Raw genomic sequence first — 17511 nt, forward strand, 5'->3', positions numbered from 1 at the left:
CTGAAGTATTGGAAACGGCTCCCCCCCAGAATAATCCCATGGTTGAAGCAACTGAGCATATATAACAGATTTCCAAGAATGGACCCGAATTTATATGCACAACTGTGACATGAAACAATTTAATGTAAAGTATCTGAAACCAGACATTTCAAGTTCATAAAACAATATGGTTCATTCAGACAGTCAAAAAAAGGCATGCGTGCGGCTCCAATAATACTATTCATTAATAATACATACACATTAAAATATAGATCAATATTGTGTTCTATTATAACTTGACAGGAATTGTCTTAGCTTTGGACAATTCCTGGCTGTCCATTAATATATCACATTATGGAAATACATTTCCCACTAAAGTGAGCTAAAGAAAACCCTGTACACAGATATATTATTTCCTTCACTATTATGACGCTGTTCCATCGATCACAACCTATTCTCCACATGAGGGCGCACGAGGCAGTTAGAGGAACGTTTATTGGACATCCTGTGCAGCAGGCGGCAGTAATGCCATATCGTGCAGTTGACGAATAGATCCATGTTGTTGTATGTCCAATACATGGCTCCGTTTTGTACATTACCTATCTACCAAATAGAATAAGACAACATTTTGCAACAAGCAATGGAATAGCACACGATCAAACAAAATTTCGGACGTTATTAATCTCTTGGTTTCGTAATTTTGAAAGGTGCCTCCGCACATTGTGTCGAATGAGTACCCTAGTGCTTAAAACTGAACGGTGCGTCGCAGCTCCTGTTTCAATCCTCCCATCACTTGTGTCAATCTTTCCTTCACAACACAGGAGGTGCTGATGTAGGAAATACCGGGGATTTGAATTTGGAGGGAAAAGTAAGTGGCTTACTTTTTCATATGTATTCTAAGTAATGATAAGTACACGTTTAAACAGCTTGAAACCAGATTGTGGAAGGACATACACTCACCTAAAGGATTATTAGGAACACCATACTAATACTGTGTTTGACCCCCTTTCGCCTTCAGAACTGCCTTAATTCTACGTGGCAATGATTCAACAAGGTGCTGAAAGCATTCTTTAGAAATGTTGGCCCATATTGATAGGACAGCATCTTGAGGTTGATGGAGATTTGTGGGATGCACATCCAGGGCACGAAGCTCCCGTTCCACCACATCCCAAAGATGCTCTATTGGGTTGAGATCTGGTGACTGTGGGGGCCATTTCAGTACAGTGAACTCATTGTCATGTTCAAGAAACCAATTTGAAATGATTTGAGCTTTGTGACATGGTGCATTATCCTGCTGGAAGTAGCCATCAGAGGATGGGTACATGGTGGTCATAAAGGGATGGACACGCTCAGAAACAATGCTCAGGTAGGCCGTGGCATTTAAACAATGCCCGATTGGCACTAAGGGGCCTAAAGTGTGCCAAGAAAACATCCCCCACACCATTACACCACCACCACCAGCCTGCACAGTGGTAACAAGGCATGATGGATCACGTGTTCTCATTCTGTTTATGCCAAATTCTGACTCTACCATCTGAATGTCTCAACAGAAATTGAGACTCATCCGACCAGGCAACATTCTTCCAGTCTTAAACTGTCCAATTTTGGTGAGCTTGTGCAAATTGTAGCCTCTTTTTCCTATTTGTAGTGGAGATGAGTGGTACCTGGTGGGGTCTTCTGCTGTTGTAGCCCATCCGCCTCAAGGTTGTGTGTGTTGTGGCTTCACAAATGCTTTGCTGTATACCTCGGTTGTAACGAGTGGTTATTTCAGTCAAAGTTGCTCTTCTATCAGCTTGAATCAGTCAGCCCATTCTCCTCTGACCTCTAGCATCAAACAAGGCATTTTTGCCCACAGGACTGTTTTGCCCACAGGACCTTTTCACACCATTCTTTGTAAACCCTAGAAATGGTTGTGCGTGAAAATCCCAGTAACTGAGCAGATTGTGAAATACTCAGACCGGCCCATCTGGCACCAACAACCATGCCACGCTCAAAATTGCTTAAGTCACCTTTCTTTCCCATTCTGACATTCAGTTTGGAGTTCAGGAGATTGTCTTGACCAAGACCACACCCCTAAATGCATTGAAGCAACTGCCATGTGATTGGTTGATTAGATAATTGCATTAATGAGAAATTGAACAGGTGTTCCTAATAATCCTTTAGGTGAGTGTATATCTTCTCTTATAGGTCCATTTGACTTGTCATGAAACAGTGAAACAGGCTATCAAAATAATCAGATTTCCAAAGGCACTGCAGCTCTACATTCAGAGAGATCCCAGCATCAATGTGAGGTTAGATCTCTGAAAATGAAGCTTTTGGAGTTGACTGAAGAGAAAAATATAACGGAAAAGATTGAATAAAAGCCAACATAGAAGACATAGAATTTACAGGATTACTGTATCCACTACCATTTGCAGAGGATTATGAGGTATTGTCTTCTACATTTGTAAAGGAGTTGGCTAATGTGATAAAGTTTCATGAATTGGGTCCTGAACATCGCTACACAGTCCACAAGTGTGTTGTTTCATTGACTTGAGCCTTTTACTATTATTTTTAATCCCCCCAGGTGGACGTGTCAACATCCAGTGGTGAGGCTGACAAAAATCGAGCTGACAAGAAGGCCACATGAAACCATAGTGATGAAAAAATGCTTGATATGTCTGGAAAGATTACCACCCTCACTAACGTACTGTAACAAACAGAGCACCTGTGTACCAAAACAGACTGCCACTAGTCCTAAAGACATTCACGGTCCTGACGCCCAACCTCCCAGTGGGTACTCTTTAGTGTTCACCAGACCCAGAAGGGAACAGGGGAACACAAAAGCACAACCCACAGCAGCAGAATCAAACGCAAGTGAGGAGAATGTTGATGAGGACCAATGGAAAGGGGTGAATGCTGATGCTGGACAAATGCTGGGAGACAAATCTCTTCAGGACATAAAGCCAAGACCCAGCAGGAAACAAACCAAGGCTACCATCACCAGACAAGAGCACCTTTGTCCAGAATGCGGGAAGGTTTTTAAGAGTTTAAGTAATTTTAAACTGCACCAACAAACTCACACAGGAGATAGACCTTATTGTTGTGAGTTATGTGGGAAATGTTTTGCAACTGCTTGGAAGCTCAGAAATCACCAGTTTGTGGTCCACAGGAGGGAGAAGACAATTGAGTGTCCAACATGTGGGAAGTGTTTTGCAACCAAGAGTTATTTGGACCGTCATGCAAATGTTCACTCAACAGAGAAACCGTTCAGATGCCTCGTGTGTCAGAAGTGTTTTAAAAGGAAAAATTGCCTCAAGGAACATACGATGTTGCACAATTCAAATTCAAACGTGTATGCTTGTGACGCATGTCCAAAAACCTTCGTGAAGTTGAAGTACCTCAAGAATCACCAGCTAACTCACACTGGAGGGGGCACTCATTATTGTGAGTTGTGTGGGAGACGTTTCAAGACTCATTCTGTACTCAAACAGCACCAAGCATCCGTTCATAGGGGAGAGAAGCCATTCCGTTGCGTTATTTGTGGAAAGTGCTTTGCAGAAAAGCAACATTTGAAAAAACACACGAGTATCCATTCAGAAGAGAGAGCTTTCCAGTGCTGCCAGTGTCAGATGTGTTTCAAAACCAAATATATGCTCAACGACCATAAGAAGACGCACTCCGACTACAAGCCGTATGCTTGTGACAAATGCCCAATGACCTTCGTTCGGTCAAAATACCTCAAGATGCATCAAGCCTCTCACCTGACCAGCAAGCCGTTAGCATGCAGCTACTGTGGGAAAGGTTTCAAAGGTGACCGGGAGCGCAGGAGACATGAACGCACCCACACTGAAGAACCACCTCATACCTGTGACATATGTGGCAAGGGTTTCTACAGACGGCATTCGTTAAAAGTCCACGCAGCCTTGCACACGGGAGAGAAGCCCTTTTCCTGCGAGAGCTGCGGCAAGACGTTTGCTCTGGAATCCTATCGTAAATCCCATGTAGCAAAGTTTCACTCGGTCACAGAACACGTCTGTAAAAAGTGTGGGAAGAAATACAGGGATGTTATTCATTTCAGAAGCCATGTGGTTCAGGGTTGTTTAGGGAATAGTGCTTCATCATTGTTTTGATTGAAAAGATTTCTCTCCGTTCTAATTTCGGGAAAGAATCTCATACCCCTCCTGAGGGAAGCCACTGGGAAGACAGGTTAAAAGACGACCGGTAGCTTAGATTTTTGGCAATGCTGTTTTTCCACTGTTGTTTTGGAATTGTGAATAAAGTAGTACAGATTGGATTTAATCACAGTTACGCATATTGTGTGTGGGAGGATGAGAGAGTCTGGGTTGAATGCAGTGGTGTGTTTTGGGATGGGGGTTGGGAGAAGTTAAGTTGCAGTGGAGGTTTGGACTTAAAGGGAATTACTTCAAATCAAATGACATATTCAATACCAATGCATATTTTGATAATTTAGAATATGAGGCTTTTAATTAACCACCTCACAATTGACCACAAACCCTTCAGGAAGTTGTCAGCATTCAGGAATCAAACTACCCATTTCATAATGAAACGCAAGTCCCTCCAAACCAAGAATAACAAGGCTGGTCCCTCAGTGATTACTCATCCATGACAAACCATCAGGACGTTTATTTCACAATTAGACATTTGGCAGATAGATACGGTGCCTTACAACACATCTCCGCGTTCAGAGGTCATCCATCTCTTGTGGGCATGTATCCATTTAGTGACATTCTGAAAATTTCTGATGGAAATAGAATGAATGGAACTTACACTATTACTTGGAATGACAACCAATCATCTGTTCATCACGATAAGGATTTTTGAAGTTAAACATTCTGTTGCAGGAGGGTTCTGAATAGGCCCTCATTGAGGCTACTGTAGCTTATGGCTAAAGCTCAGTGATTTTATGACCTGTCCGGGAGATAGAGTCCTTGGTCTTCAGACCATTTACCAAGGTCCATGCAATGTCTCTTACACCATCCAGTAGTGCACAGCAGGGGGCAGTATTACAACCCAAATTCTTACAGTAAACGTCGGTAACACATTCATGAGGACCGTAGTGTTACAGTAGGAAATACTAAGAAAACAAGTTCTAGAAAGCCACAATGACATTGTCTCTCTCCTGATGAAGACAGTGTGCATTAGAACAACATAACCCCTTTACACATAATATGCCAGTAGTAAGACATTTCCTGGTACATGGCATGAAAAATATCTAAAGCCCGTAACATGGCTGCATACTCCTATTCCCAATATAACGCTACCTTTGACCAGGGGCTCTGGTCAGAATCAATGCACCCGCGCATGGATTAGGGTGGCATTTGGTATTCACACAAGTCATTCTAATACAGTAGATTCAGGCATAATAATACTTCATACTGGCTTATAACACAGAGGATACGTTTACTGTTTGTAGACAAACAGGCATATAGAAGGGATTCACCAATCTGCTTTTTTTCAAAGTGATACCAATTACAGATTTCTGGTTGTTTTTTTTACTGAATCAGCCAATCAAATAACATATAGATATTCTTTTGGTACGGGGTGGGTTGCTGTTTTGCGAACTAGGCCAATTTCTTGGACAAACTAAGCCTTTTATTGTTGAGTATTGCTACCTTTAATAGTCTTATGCATTCATAAACATAAGCTGTTGTGCACTCATTTAAGTTGGATGCTGCAAACTAATATAGCATTGTGCTTCTTTTACCCACCCTTATTGCTTTGGAAATGAATCAATATACAGCACTGACCTAGCATCTGTGACCTTTTTTTAACAGCAACCTAAAGAAATTGCATCCAATAATTTGGGATGATTTGTTCTACATCGGAGTTCCATTCTCCCTTCCAATCACCTATTTTTACCAATATTATTGTCCGATGCATCACTAGTTTTCCCTAAGAAAATAGAGCAATACTATATATCCTCGGTTTTAATAGACTTTCACATAGGACCTCAGTTGTGTCAAACAAGTGTAAAACTCCATGACGTGTCTTTCTGGCAATGGTTTCTTTAGCTTTGGTCATCTATGTTGAGGAATTTCAAAACTTTCATTGTTTGTGCACAGCCACATTCATGGTAAGAAGAGGCGTACCACACCTGGTACACTTCACTCCCTTTTTGTTGTTAGAGTGTACAGGACATTGTAGGTGATATCCAGAAGTAGGTTAGAAGCTCTACAATATGGATTCCACTGGTCAGATGTCATTGGCGCTTGCGCTGAAATTCCTTCAGCTAGGTCTCTGTATTTTACATTGTCTGGTTACAAAGTTGCAGTAACAAAAAAGAAAATATAATACAAAAGTTGTCTTTTAGCCTACAAAATCATATTAGTGTACTGTGGATCTGTCCTGGAGTGTTACTGCTGTTCCAGTTTATCAAGTAAGCTCCTGCCGAGATGTGTGCCACCCCTTTTGATTTCATCAGCGGCCTCCTCCGAATCAGAAGCTTTATATGTTGAACAAAGAACTGGAGGTGACATTGAAGTTGCATTTCAAACGTGAAAGAGAAGTAAACGGGTAACAACCAAGGTGTGCCACCAAGGAAACCAAACCAACACATCCGATCTCTTGTAGAACACTGGTAACAGTGATGTCGTGTGCCTGTTCTTTCCATTTTCCAGGTCCCTCTACACTATCTGGGCCTTTTGGATCGCGGTCGGTTGCGGGTACGGGCGGTGGAGGGAAGGGTTGGGGCTGGGTTTAGGGAGCGTTTTGGGTCTCAGCACGCCGTTGTTCTGCTGGAAGTAGTGGTTTTGTCCTCGTTCCGCATCTGAGATCAGAGGGCCGTTGTTCTCGCTGTCCTGACCCTCTGACCCCACCGCATCGAACGGACTCCTCCTCGCGCTCATCCCCAGCTCCTCTTCCGCGTCTTCATCCTCGTCTTCTTCTCTGTGGCCATTAATCGTCGGGTAGCCGTTTGGCGAATGTGTGTTCCTGCTCCCGGGCCTGTGCCGTGCATGTAAACTCCCCTCGGAGGGGACGATGGCGCTCCCGTTCAGGGGCCTCCGCAGCTCTGTGGACTGTTCCATCGGGAAGGGAGAGGGCTGGAGAGGCGGGTGGAGGGGAGGATCCTTTGAGTTGAACAGAAACTAGTGGTTACCATGGGCTAAGACCGAGCGCGGCCACAACTGAACAACAATCACAGCTAATATAAGGCGAACTATGCAAACCCTCATTCGTCTACAAACACGCGCACTCACGCACGTGCGCACACACACTTACCATAGACAAAGTGCTATTCTGCACGTATGACTCCACCCGGAGTCGGTTTTCCTCCTCTCTCATGGTCCTGCAATCCCTGCCTCTCCTTGAAGAGTTGTGAAGAACTGGTCTGCCCAGGTAGTCAATCCCACCTCCTACTAGAGTAGAGCTGCTATCCCTAATGCGTCCTTGCTCCTGTGCGTGAAAGCGCGAGCGAATCAAAGGGCAGCTTAAAATACATCCCCACAATATGCACTAAAGGGTCAATGAACTTATACAGAGGAAACACGAAATGACATAACTATGAAATACATTCGATCTGAAGATCCTTGCATTTCATTTAAATATGTACATTGAAATTAAGATTTCCCTGCACTGAAGAGCCCAGAATGTAATGAACATGCATCTGTAGGCTAACTGGGAGTTATGCAGAGCCATTGTGAAATTGAGACTGACCCCTAGGGAGGATAGACTGGACCCCAGTGTCCCTTGTCCACTCTGTCCCCTCTCCCCTCTGAGGGGGATATTCTCCTCTGTCTGAAAAAAATGGGAGATGGTGCGTGGGAAAGGGGAGGAAAAGTTGTGGTTATATAAGCTTGAACCCAATAGATCATGCGTAAGGAAGTATTCACAGAATAACTGCCCGACTGGTGTGTACAAGATGTAAGAGATAGGGTAAAACTGTTTACATGTCCTCTGGCATCCGTACTGACGGAGTTGATTCTCCTGAAAGAGGCCTGTCTGGATAGTGTGCTGATCTCCTCCCTGAGAGAGTGAATGAGGGTGAGAGAGAGAGGAAAGCATTGTTACGTATTCAGGCTGGAATAACAGCGACGCAATCGTAGTTGTGTCGGCGTAACAGCGACACAATCACAGTTGCAAGATTTCAGTTGCTGTGAGCTTTAGCATACTTCTTCACATTCAGCTCTCTCTCCAGTTTCATGTTCTTGCGTTTGTGGTGACGGGTCACCAGGATGATAATGACGGCCATGATAAGGAGCAGGACCACGGCCACTGCTCCCACAATGATCATCAGGACGCTGTGAAAGGGCGCTTGTTTGTTGGGCGACTCTAAAAGAGGGACAGCAGGAAGTGACTTCATATTCATAAACAACATCACACTGGAGAGAGATATATATATATATATATATATATATATATATATATATATATATATATATATATATATTACATACGGAGGTGAACACATTAATCTTTTCAGGCATTTTATGCTTTATTGGACAGGAAAGTGGTGAATGAAATACAGAGTATGTAAGATTTTTGAAGACGAATATATACCATACATCCGGTTCTATAGTAATATGAAGTCATTACCTTTAGCCTACAGTATGACTCAGTGACACGCAGCCTACCTGCCACTGTGACTTCCACATCTGCTGTCCCCGCCCCCACAACGTTTTCGGCCACACACTGGTAGATGCCAGCATCTGTCAGTGCGAGGGGCCTATTAAATTTCAGGGATCCATTCTTCCCAATCACCCCTTCTGGTAATTCTCCATCCTTCCTGCACATCACAGAAGTACAGTAGCACTTTACAATGTAATATTGTTACGCATTTATTGTTGTGACATTCAGACCATTGTTATGTAAGATGTGTATTCTGTTGTTCAATGTTAAGTCTTCACTGATCCTGAACACACCCCATTAACACACCCAACCTTATTGGACAAAACAAACACACCAACCTGAAAATCGCAGCAGTACATTCCAATAAACTTTTTCTGAACGTAATACTACTGTTCATAACAAAACCGCACTAACCCGAAATGTCAAATGAGAACCTACAACAAGCCAGTGCCAGGGCTGACACAGGGTCAGTTTGGGCATTTAGGTCATAATGAATAAGATTGGGCTTCTGATCCCAGATCAGCACTCTGACACACAATGCAAAGAGGCCCAGAACTCTCATTGAACATGTGATGTAGTATGTCGGGCCCCTAAGAGCAGGAAGAAGCAGAAGCAGGAAGCGGACTGTTTTACATATATACACAGATCACACCGCACAATATTCTTTCTAAACAAATCCGGTCTGCCTCTTTCCATGCCCGCCTAGGCTCGATATCTCCCTCCTCCCTCCTCCCCATCCTTGTCTTTCACCCCTCCCATTTGGGCCCCCACCCCATCCTCAGCCTCGTGTGAAACTGTCTCTGTGGGTTCTCTGCACAAGCTGTAACACGACACTATGACAGCACGGTATTACTTCAGCATTGCTTCTCTGCATTGACGAGGACAAAGAAGCCAACTGGTTTACCCACTACAGCAGGCAACTGTGTGTGTGGATGTGTGTGTGTGTGAGAGAATAAGAAAGAATGTGAGAAAGTAAGGAGAGACTTAATGTAAAATGTGATTGTATATGAGGGTGAAAGAGAATCATGGTTTACTTGTGTGCGCGCACTATTGCGTGCATGTCATTTCTGGTTTCTCACGCGTAAGCACACCTAGGTGTGTTAATGTGACTAACAACTTAAGACTTGGTGACAAATGTGCATGAACCTCTGTCGATCGAACACTGACAGACAAGAGCCACATGGCAACGAAAATCTCCAGAACGTTCCCTACAGGCGGAACCTAAGCCCACCGAGGCGCTGCTGGACCCCAGTAATCCTCTATTCCAGACGTTACAGCCAGTCCCCTCTGGGGTGACGTGTTCAGGCACCAGGCCAGAAAAAGCAATGGAATCAAACAGTCCTTTATTCCATTGGCCAAAGGGCTGCCGAATGAAAATCCCTATAGGCCTATTGTTTATAGCGGTGTACATTTCGATGCTCCATGAACACTGGATTCTCATATTTTTTGTTTGTTCATCTTAATGTATGTGTTCATGTGATGGTGTTTTAATTTACACAGCAACAAACTAAAAATTGCCCCAGCAGGATAAAATAATGATCTTATCTGTCACTATTTCCTTATATCCTAACCCAGGAGTCCTCACAGTATATCACAATATATCAAATACTAAATTTCTACTTTCACTGAACCAACACGTTACTATTTATCTAACCTCTATTTAATCAAGCCAATCACGATTCAAGTAAATCACCTTATTGTTGACATTGACAGCCTGGTGCTGGAGCAAAACTAAAATCAGCTCCAGACCTTCGCATGGTCGTAATAACTGAAATAATTGTGACTAATACAATTACTAGCAATAAAAGAAAAACAGATTACTCAGAAAGACGTAAAAGGTGAGTCAGTTCAGACAGTCAGACAAGCAGACAGCCAGAGGCAGGCAGGAAGCTGTTGTTACCTGTACCAGGTGTAACTCTCTGGTTTGGGATTTCCTCCACTGAGACAGCTGAGGGCAGCTCCCTCCAGACCAGCAAACCAGTTCTGGTCAAACCCTGTGATCTCTGGATTGGGAGGATCTGGAACAGCGGAACCATTAAAGCTCGTTATTTTGGACACAGAAAAACACAAGCTAACAAAGTCAGGACAAATCTGTCCTATGTTAAATACTATATCTGGGCTATAAGAGCAGAGCACACAATCTGTTCCCGTGGTGATGAAGGGAGGTACAGTGGTTATAAAAAGTCTACACATCCCTGTTAAAATGGCAGGTTCTTGTGATGTAAAAGAATGAGAAAGATAAATCATCTCAGAACTTTTTCCACCTTTAATGAGACCCATAAAGTGAACAATTCAATTGAAAAAAAACTGAAATCTTTGAGGGGATGTTTTTACATTTTTACACTCACTACAACCTGTTTGCATAAGTGTGCACACCCTTATACTAACACTTTGTTGAAGCTCCTTTGGATTTTATTACAACACTTTTTGGGTAGGAGTCTATTAGCATGGCACATCTTGACGTGGCAATATTTGCCCACTCTTCTTTGCAAAGGGCTCCAAATCTGTCAGATTGCGAGGACATCGCCTGTGCACAGCCCTCTTCAGATCACCCCACAGATGTTCAATTGGATTCAGGTCTGGGCTCTGGCTGGGCCATTCCAAAACGTTAATCTTCTTCTGGTGAAGCCAGGCTTCATTCATATGAAGAATACGGGAGATTGTTGTCACATGTAGCACACAGCCAGTACTTCCCAGAAATTCCAGCAGTTTCTTTATTATTGCTGTAGGCCCATTGGAAGCCTAACTGACCAGTTTTCTTCTCGTCTTTTCATAAATTTTGAAAGGACATCCAGTTCTTGGTAATGTCTCTGGAGTGTCATATTTTCTCCACTTGATGATGACTGTCTTCACTGTGTTCCATGGTATATCTAATGCTTTGGAAATTATTTTGTACCTTTCTCCTGACTGATATCTTTCAACAGTGAGATCCCTCTGGTGCTTTAGAAGCTCTCTGACCATGGCTTTTGCTCTGAGATACAAAATGTCAGGAAAATTCTACTAAACAACTGAACTCACAGTGCACCACCAGTTTGTTTGTGATCCTGCGCGGTATCTTCAGTGTTGCGTGCCACACCAGGCAGTCCAGCTTCTTCCCATTCATACTCCGCAGGGGGTGCAGGGAGAATTGGGAGTAGACCGATCCGCTCTCCGAGCTCCTGTTCAGCACCTGGCCCGGCAGGTTGGTGTCCCAGGACAGGTGCGGTGGGGGGCGAGCAACGGAGCGGCAGGAGGCGGCCGATCGGAAGGACTCGCCCTCGACAAGGACCACGGCATCCAGGGATGAGATGGGCGTGGCTGTGTGGGGTTAAAGGTCAGATGTCAGGTAGGTTAGAGAGCTTAACCTGGAAATGTAAGGTTGCTTCAAGGAAATTGCTTCGCGGTTGTTGCTGTAAATGACAAGTTCTTGTCATTCATACTTACCTGCTCAAATAAGAGTAAAAATAATTCAATAAAAGAACGGTCACTTGTCAGACTAGCTTCAGGGAGTCTAAGAGTTTGGAGAGGATTAGCTGATCTTATCACTGACCTTAGTTCCTAACTTGAGGTTAAGCTGTTCCCACATCAATGACATGATACTTCATAAGCTCTGAACTAAGATCAGGTGGGTTGAATTTGATAAATAACAACTGAACAACTGAACCAAATGATCAATTCAGTGATCATTACAGACCTCATTGAATTAAGACCACCACCACCATCCGAAGCCATTGTTTAAGCTGCCTGTACTACAGATGCAACTAGAGCTAAATACCATCAAAACGGCTCATCAATGTCTGGAATGGTATCAACAACATCACAAATGGTTTACATTCACTCCATTCTGGTCAGGAGCCGTCCTCCCCTTTGGCAGCCAATCGGCATTACGGTCAACTCACCAATAAACACCCATCTTTCTATTAAAGGACATAAGGCCAAGGCCATAGGAGGACATTCTACTCTGTAAGTCACAGTAGCGCGTTGAAGGAGGGCCAGTAGACCAGAGGGACTTACTCCACACGATGAGTGACAGCGGCCGTTCGAAGTTCCCCGAAGGGAACGTGCTGATGTGACAGTTGTATTTGCCCTCATCGGACTCCATAGTGTTCATGATGAGGAGGGACGAGTCCACCATGGGATCACTACTGCTGAACCGCACCCGACCCGAGTACTGACCAAACTCTAGACGGGAGAAGAACAGGAGAATGGATAAAAAGACATAGGTAGCGGGATACAGAGAGAGACATGGAAATAGACAGCAAGAAAGAGAGAGAAAGCAAAGAGAGCAAGTATGATTCAAGGGAAGCAATAAGAAGCTCGGTTGACAGTTTTATGATGTGCTTTCATTACCCACTCCACTTATAAGTTTTGTGTTAACCAAGAGGATGAACATTAGAAGTGATGTTCTGAAGAGGTAAACGTTAGGTACTGCCAGATTGTTCCACGTCCTACCCGTGTGTCCAGAAGTGTGGTGTACAGTGATGATCTGCTCCTTGCTGCCATCCGTCTTCTCCTTAGTCCAGGTGACCTGTGACAGAAGGATAGGACACTGTTTGGTCAGGCACATCTTCAGTCAAATTTGATGTATTGTTCAAAGAATTGTGGGAACTGTAGTACAGACCTGCACCACTACTTGGTCCTCATCCACCTTGAACCGGCAAGGCAGCCGGGTCTCACCTTCGGCTAGGGATCGCAGGGAGAAGCCTGTGGAAGGTTCCACAAAGTCCCCATGAACTACAGCCACTGATGGGAGGTAGGTAGGGGGAGAGAGAGAGAGGGTGGGAGAGAGAGAGAGGGCGAGAGAGAGAGAGGGCGAGAGAGAGAGAGAGATACTTAGTTTAGTGGCGTTCGAAGGATGTCGAAGGTGTGTTTGGCATTGTACATAAACGACAAGACAAAGCAGGATGAAAACCATCATGATAAAAGGGGTTGAGAGGGAGAAAGATTAAACATGAAAAAGGTTGAGGGAAAGGTTGAGAGGGTGAAAAAGAGTGAGAGGTTGATGGAAGAGAAGTTGAGAGATATTTCACAGAAGACAGCAAGAACGTGTACTATAATCATGACCGGGGATTAGTCTGATAATGTCCTCTACTTTAGGGGATGAACATCCACAGAAAACATGATAACTGACAGATGTGCAAAGTAATAATTAATGAGGAGATCTTTATTGTGAAGGACATTATAGAGGACAAAAGTTAGATGACAAGATTTCAACAAAACAAGGAAAAAAGGGAGTCAGTCAGGAAGAAACAGGTGGAGTGAAGCAAGCAGCGGAGATATGTTGCTTGACTTGTTGTACTAGTCAACTCTTTTTCATGAACCCTTAAGTGGCCAGAAACAAACATTCACACACAGTACATGAAAACGCACACACTCACACATGGTACATGGAAACACACACAACTCACACACATACTCACAAACTGTGTTTTTACAGCTAGAACTGTAAGGTTGCGGGCCAATTTGATACTGACATAAACTGTAATCCTATATCTGTGCTGTAACACACAGTCCTTATTTTCATTATGCTCTTGTAACTGAGTTTAACTGAAATAATTGTACACACGGCCTTCAAAAGAACAATAAATATTCCTTGTAGGAAACAACATGACTGGGCCTCTGAGTGGTGTAGGGGCAGGTGGTTGCAATGTTGACAGTGCCATGGTGTCCTCACTGGCGGTTGTTGGCTAGAGGAAGATTCTGGCAAATACTGGCTGAGTGAGCAGTGTGATACCAAGTACAACGGTTCGGCAAGATCTGCATCGGAGGACACAACTCAATCTTGTACTCTCCCGAACACGCTGTGGATTTTCCCCCCCAATGAGGCACAGCCATAATCGCAGTTTGGACATCACGGAATTGACAGGGGTGAATTAACGGGGTAAAAATACAAGAACAAAATACACGCCTGTTGTTTTTGTTACGGCTGTGTCCCATGGTTGTTGTTGTTGTTCAACAGGTATGTGTGGGCGCATAATTGTGTGTGTGTGTTTGTCTGTCAGGTAGAAAGTTTGCATGAGTCATGTATTTATCAGTGCACCTTGTTGTCTGCTTGCTACTGACTGACAGGTGCTGTATTTTTGCATGGGTGCTGTAGTGTCACATCGTTCTTGTGGAAGGAAGAGGCAAAGCTGAAGGCTTTGAGGTTTGCTGCGGAATCTGCCTGCGCCACATTGCTCGGATAACACTTCACCTACACAGTACCTGACCAGTCTGTCTTTCCCTCATCCTTTCTGTGCTTGAATACAAAAGTTGTGGTCACACACACGTATTTCCATCCGTGTAGGCATCTTAAACCCAGGAATGCATAATCCCTATCCCCTAAACCTAAACTTTTCCTTAAATTAACAATAACCTTAACACCAGAAAGCTAAGCTTTTATGCCTTGATTTAACCTAACCTTAAACCTAACCCATACTGACTAAAAATAAAAGTAACCCCAATTTTAACACTATACCTTATGTAAGTTTTTTCTGTAAACCTAACCCCTAAGCCGGAAATCACATTTTCCCATGTTGGGACCTGCCAAACCTTGTGGTGACAGATTTGTCAGGTTTTACTGTCTTCGTGGGGACTTTGGGTCCCACAGACCTGGATAATACAGACACACACACACACAGTTTAAATGTTTTGTATTTGTATTAAAACATTTGGAAACATAGCTATTCCCCCTCTACACAGCATGACTGACCATGATGACCGCAGACACTGAGCAGTTCCTCAATAACTGTTTGGTTGTCTCTAACACACACAAACATGCGTGCACACACACACACACACAAACAGTCAGTCTCTCTATTCTTAATGCTAAAACAGTCATTATACATCAGCATTTGTAAATACAATACAGAGAGTAGGCGCCGACTGATATCCTTCTCTGATCCCCACACAGACAGAGGTGTGTGTTTGTGACCACTAGAAAGGTCTGGTGTGTGTGTGTGTGTGTGTGTGTGTGTCATGCGTTGGAAAAAGTGAGTGAGTGAGAGAGAGAGAGAGAGAGAGAGAGAGAGAGAGCGCACAGGAAAGGAGTTAGACTTCATCAGAGGCAAACATGGAGTAGAAGTGATCAACAAACCTGTTTTTCCAGAAATGTCGAGCAACTCAAGTGTTGTTCATAATCCAACTAACCCAAGAATCTGGAAAAAGCCAGCTGCCAATACCCTACATATACACACTTATAGCCTTCATTAGAAAACGACATTGTAGGCCTATTGAAAGAACGCATAAGATGGGTAAACCAAAACATAGCTGCTGAACTGCAGGCTGTATGTCCTCACTAACTTCCTATGTAGTTGTCATTATAATGTGTTAAACTTTCTTACTAAATGATATTAATTTACTTAGCCACATAAACACTGACTCTGGATTAAATCACTTACCGAAACACCCCAGAATCCACAGCAGTGGAGTTATGTTCGTTGTCATTCTCCTGAGTTAGAGAGCAAAACGGCTGGACTTTGCCTAATAGTCCGTAAAACGGTTACAGGTGTGTGTGGTCTTTTCCGTTCGTTGGAATTAGCTGGGACATTGGTCCACGAAATCCCACTCAGTCTCAGTTCATGATCTCATCCTAGGCGTCAAATGCATTTTATCCCGTGTCAAATCCAGGAGACTATAAACGTATAGTCTTAAAGTCGGTATCCTCAGGTGTAAGACAAAGTTAATCGTATTCCAATAAATCCTTTGGGAAGGCGCGCTCCCTCTGTGCGAAACTTGCTACCTAAACTTTTTTGGCGTTTGAGCTAAGTAATAATTTATAATTTAGTCTGTCTTCTTAAACGTAGGAGTGGTACAGCCGATACCTGTTTTCTTGGATACACCTGTTGTTAGCTATCTCTCTCTCCCTTTCTCTGACTCACACCCACTCCACGAAAACTAACCAGAGAAGTCACTTTTCCAGTTTAGTAAAACAGACAGTTATTTTCACGCCTTTACATGCACATTGCCTCCCAGGAGACTGAACAGGGAAGTGAAATGATACACACACGCTTCACAGACCGTCTGCATGTCCTAACAGCTCATGTTGTCGGCAAAACAACAAAATTCAAGATGACTGTTCAATACATTTTATTATGAATCATCAATCGATATACCTAGCCATCTTATGAAATAGGCCTATATATTTTAGTTTAATAACCAGAAAATGGCATTGTCTAACATACATGGGTGTGGTAGGAATTGTTGTGAATTCAGCGGGAAGGTACATTGCTTATTCTGTCATAATACGTCTACAAATAATGAAACCTTAGAACAGATAGCTTAAAACCCTCTGGTTTCCTTAACTTAAATTCCCTTCTATTTTTCAACTCATTTGATTGGTATTGGAATACCATAAAACCTTGTGTTAATCACGAAATTTGGGAGACAACCAAACCTCAACCCAGTGTCGAGATGATCTCATCGTCTTTTCTGAAGCGTCCCAATGGGTCATCCGCGAACGAACTATTTTTGGTGAACTTTGGAACCGAATTACATGATGAAAGGATACGTTGATTTGACTCCTTAATGTCCTTAAAAATGTAATTTCAAAACAACGATTGTTTGCAGATTAGGTGAAAGTGTATTAACTAAAGGTTGTATATCCACATTGTAGAATCAATAGGGCGCGTAGCCTATGTTCAACGTGCATTTTTGCAATAGGATAACGTCAGTAAAAAGGCAGTTGGCGATCAAATACTCCAGGGAAGATGTAACTAAATAAATGCTTGCCTACGTTTTGCCTTTACAGTGGGGTTAGTCATTTTTCAAATTGTTTTCGGGTTAGGCCAATTGTTAAGCATTTTAAACGATAGTGCTGTCCAGGAGACAAATGAGACGGCTGTTTCAGGTGCACGGAGCAAAAAGAACCGACTCACCAAAAACACGAGTCCCAATCACACTTTACCTTAATATTAAGCGCACTGAGAAATAAAATGATAGGCTATAGCACTGTTGCCATCCAGTGGCATACAGTTTGCATTACATGCCTACATGTACAATTTAATA

General features: G+C 43.2%; 2 protein-coding genes across 3 annotated transcripts; one reads left to right on the plus strand and one right to left on the minus strand.

The window, feature by feature from the left end:
• Nucleotides 1–288: 288 nt before the first annotated feature.
• Nucleotides 289–4265, plus strand: LOC105030960 (gastrula zinc finger protein XlCGF26.1-like). Of its 2 annotated transcripts, none has more exons than XM_013132497.3 (2): nt 289–847; nt 2546–4265. In XM_013132497.3, exon 2 carries the CDS (start codon nt 2619–2621, stop codon nt 4089–4091), a length of 1473 nt encoding a protein of 490 aa, XP_012987951.1. In that variant the 5' UTR covers nt 289–847; nt 2546–2618; the 3' UTR covers nt 4092–4265. The 2 variants fall into 2 exon arrangements, with proteins under 2 accessions (XP_012987951.1, XP_010903409.1); XM_010905107.3 differs by lacking the exon at nt 289–847 and adding an exon at nt 2090–2407.
• A 286-nt stretch (nt 4266–4551) lies between these two features.
• Nucleotides 4552–17000, minus strand: nectin4a (nectin cell adhesion molecule 4a). Its single transcript, XM_010905106.5, has 12 exons — nt 15906–17000; nt 13148–13269; nt 12979–13054; nt 12541–12708; nt 11566–11844; nt 10448–10565; nt 8553–8704; nt 8091–8250; nt 7869–7944; nt 7636–7716; nt 7201–7374; nt 4552–7049 (listed from the first exon to the last, which is right to left on the minus strand). The coding sequence occupies exons 1-12, from the start codon at nt 15949–15951 to the stop codon at nt 6606–6608; spliced, it is 1896 nt and encodes a 631-aa protein (XP_010903408.2). The 5' UTR covers nt 15952–17000; the 3' UTR covers nt 4552–6605.
• Nucleotides 17001–17511: the final 511 nt, after the last annotated feature.

Source organism: Esox lucius, chromosome 24, assembly GCF_011004845.1.
Source record: "Esox lucius isolate fEsoLuc1 chromosome 24, fEsoLuc1.pri, whole genome shotgun sequence".
NCBI lineage: Eukaryota > Metazoa > Chordata > Actinopteri > Esociformes > Esocidae > Esox > Esox lucius.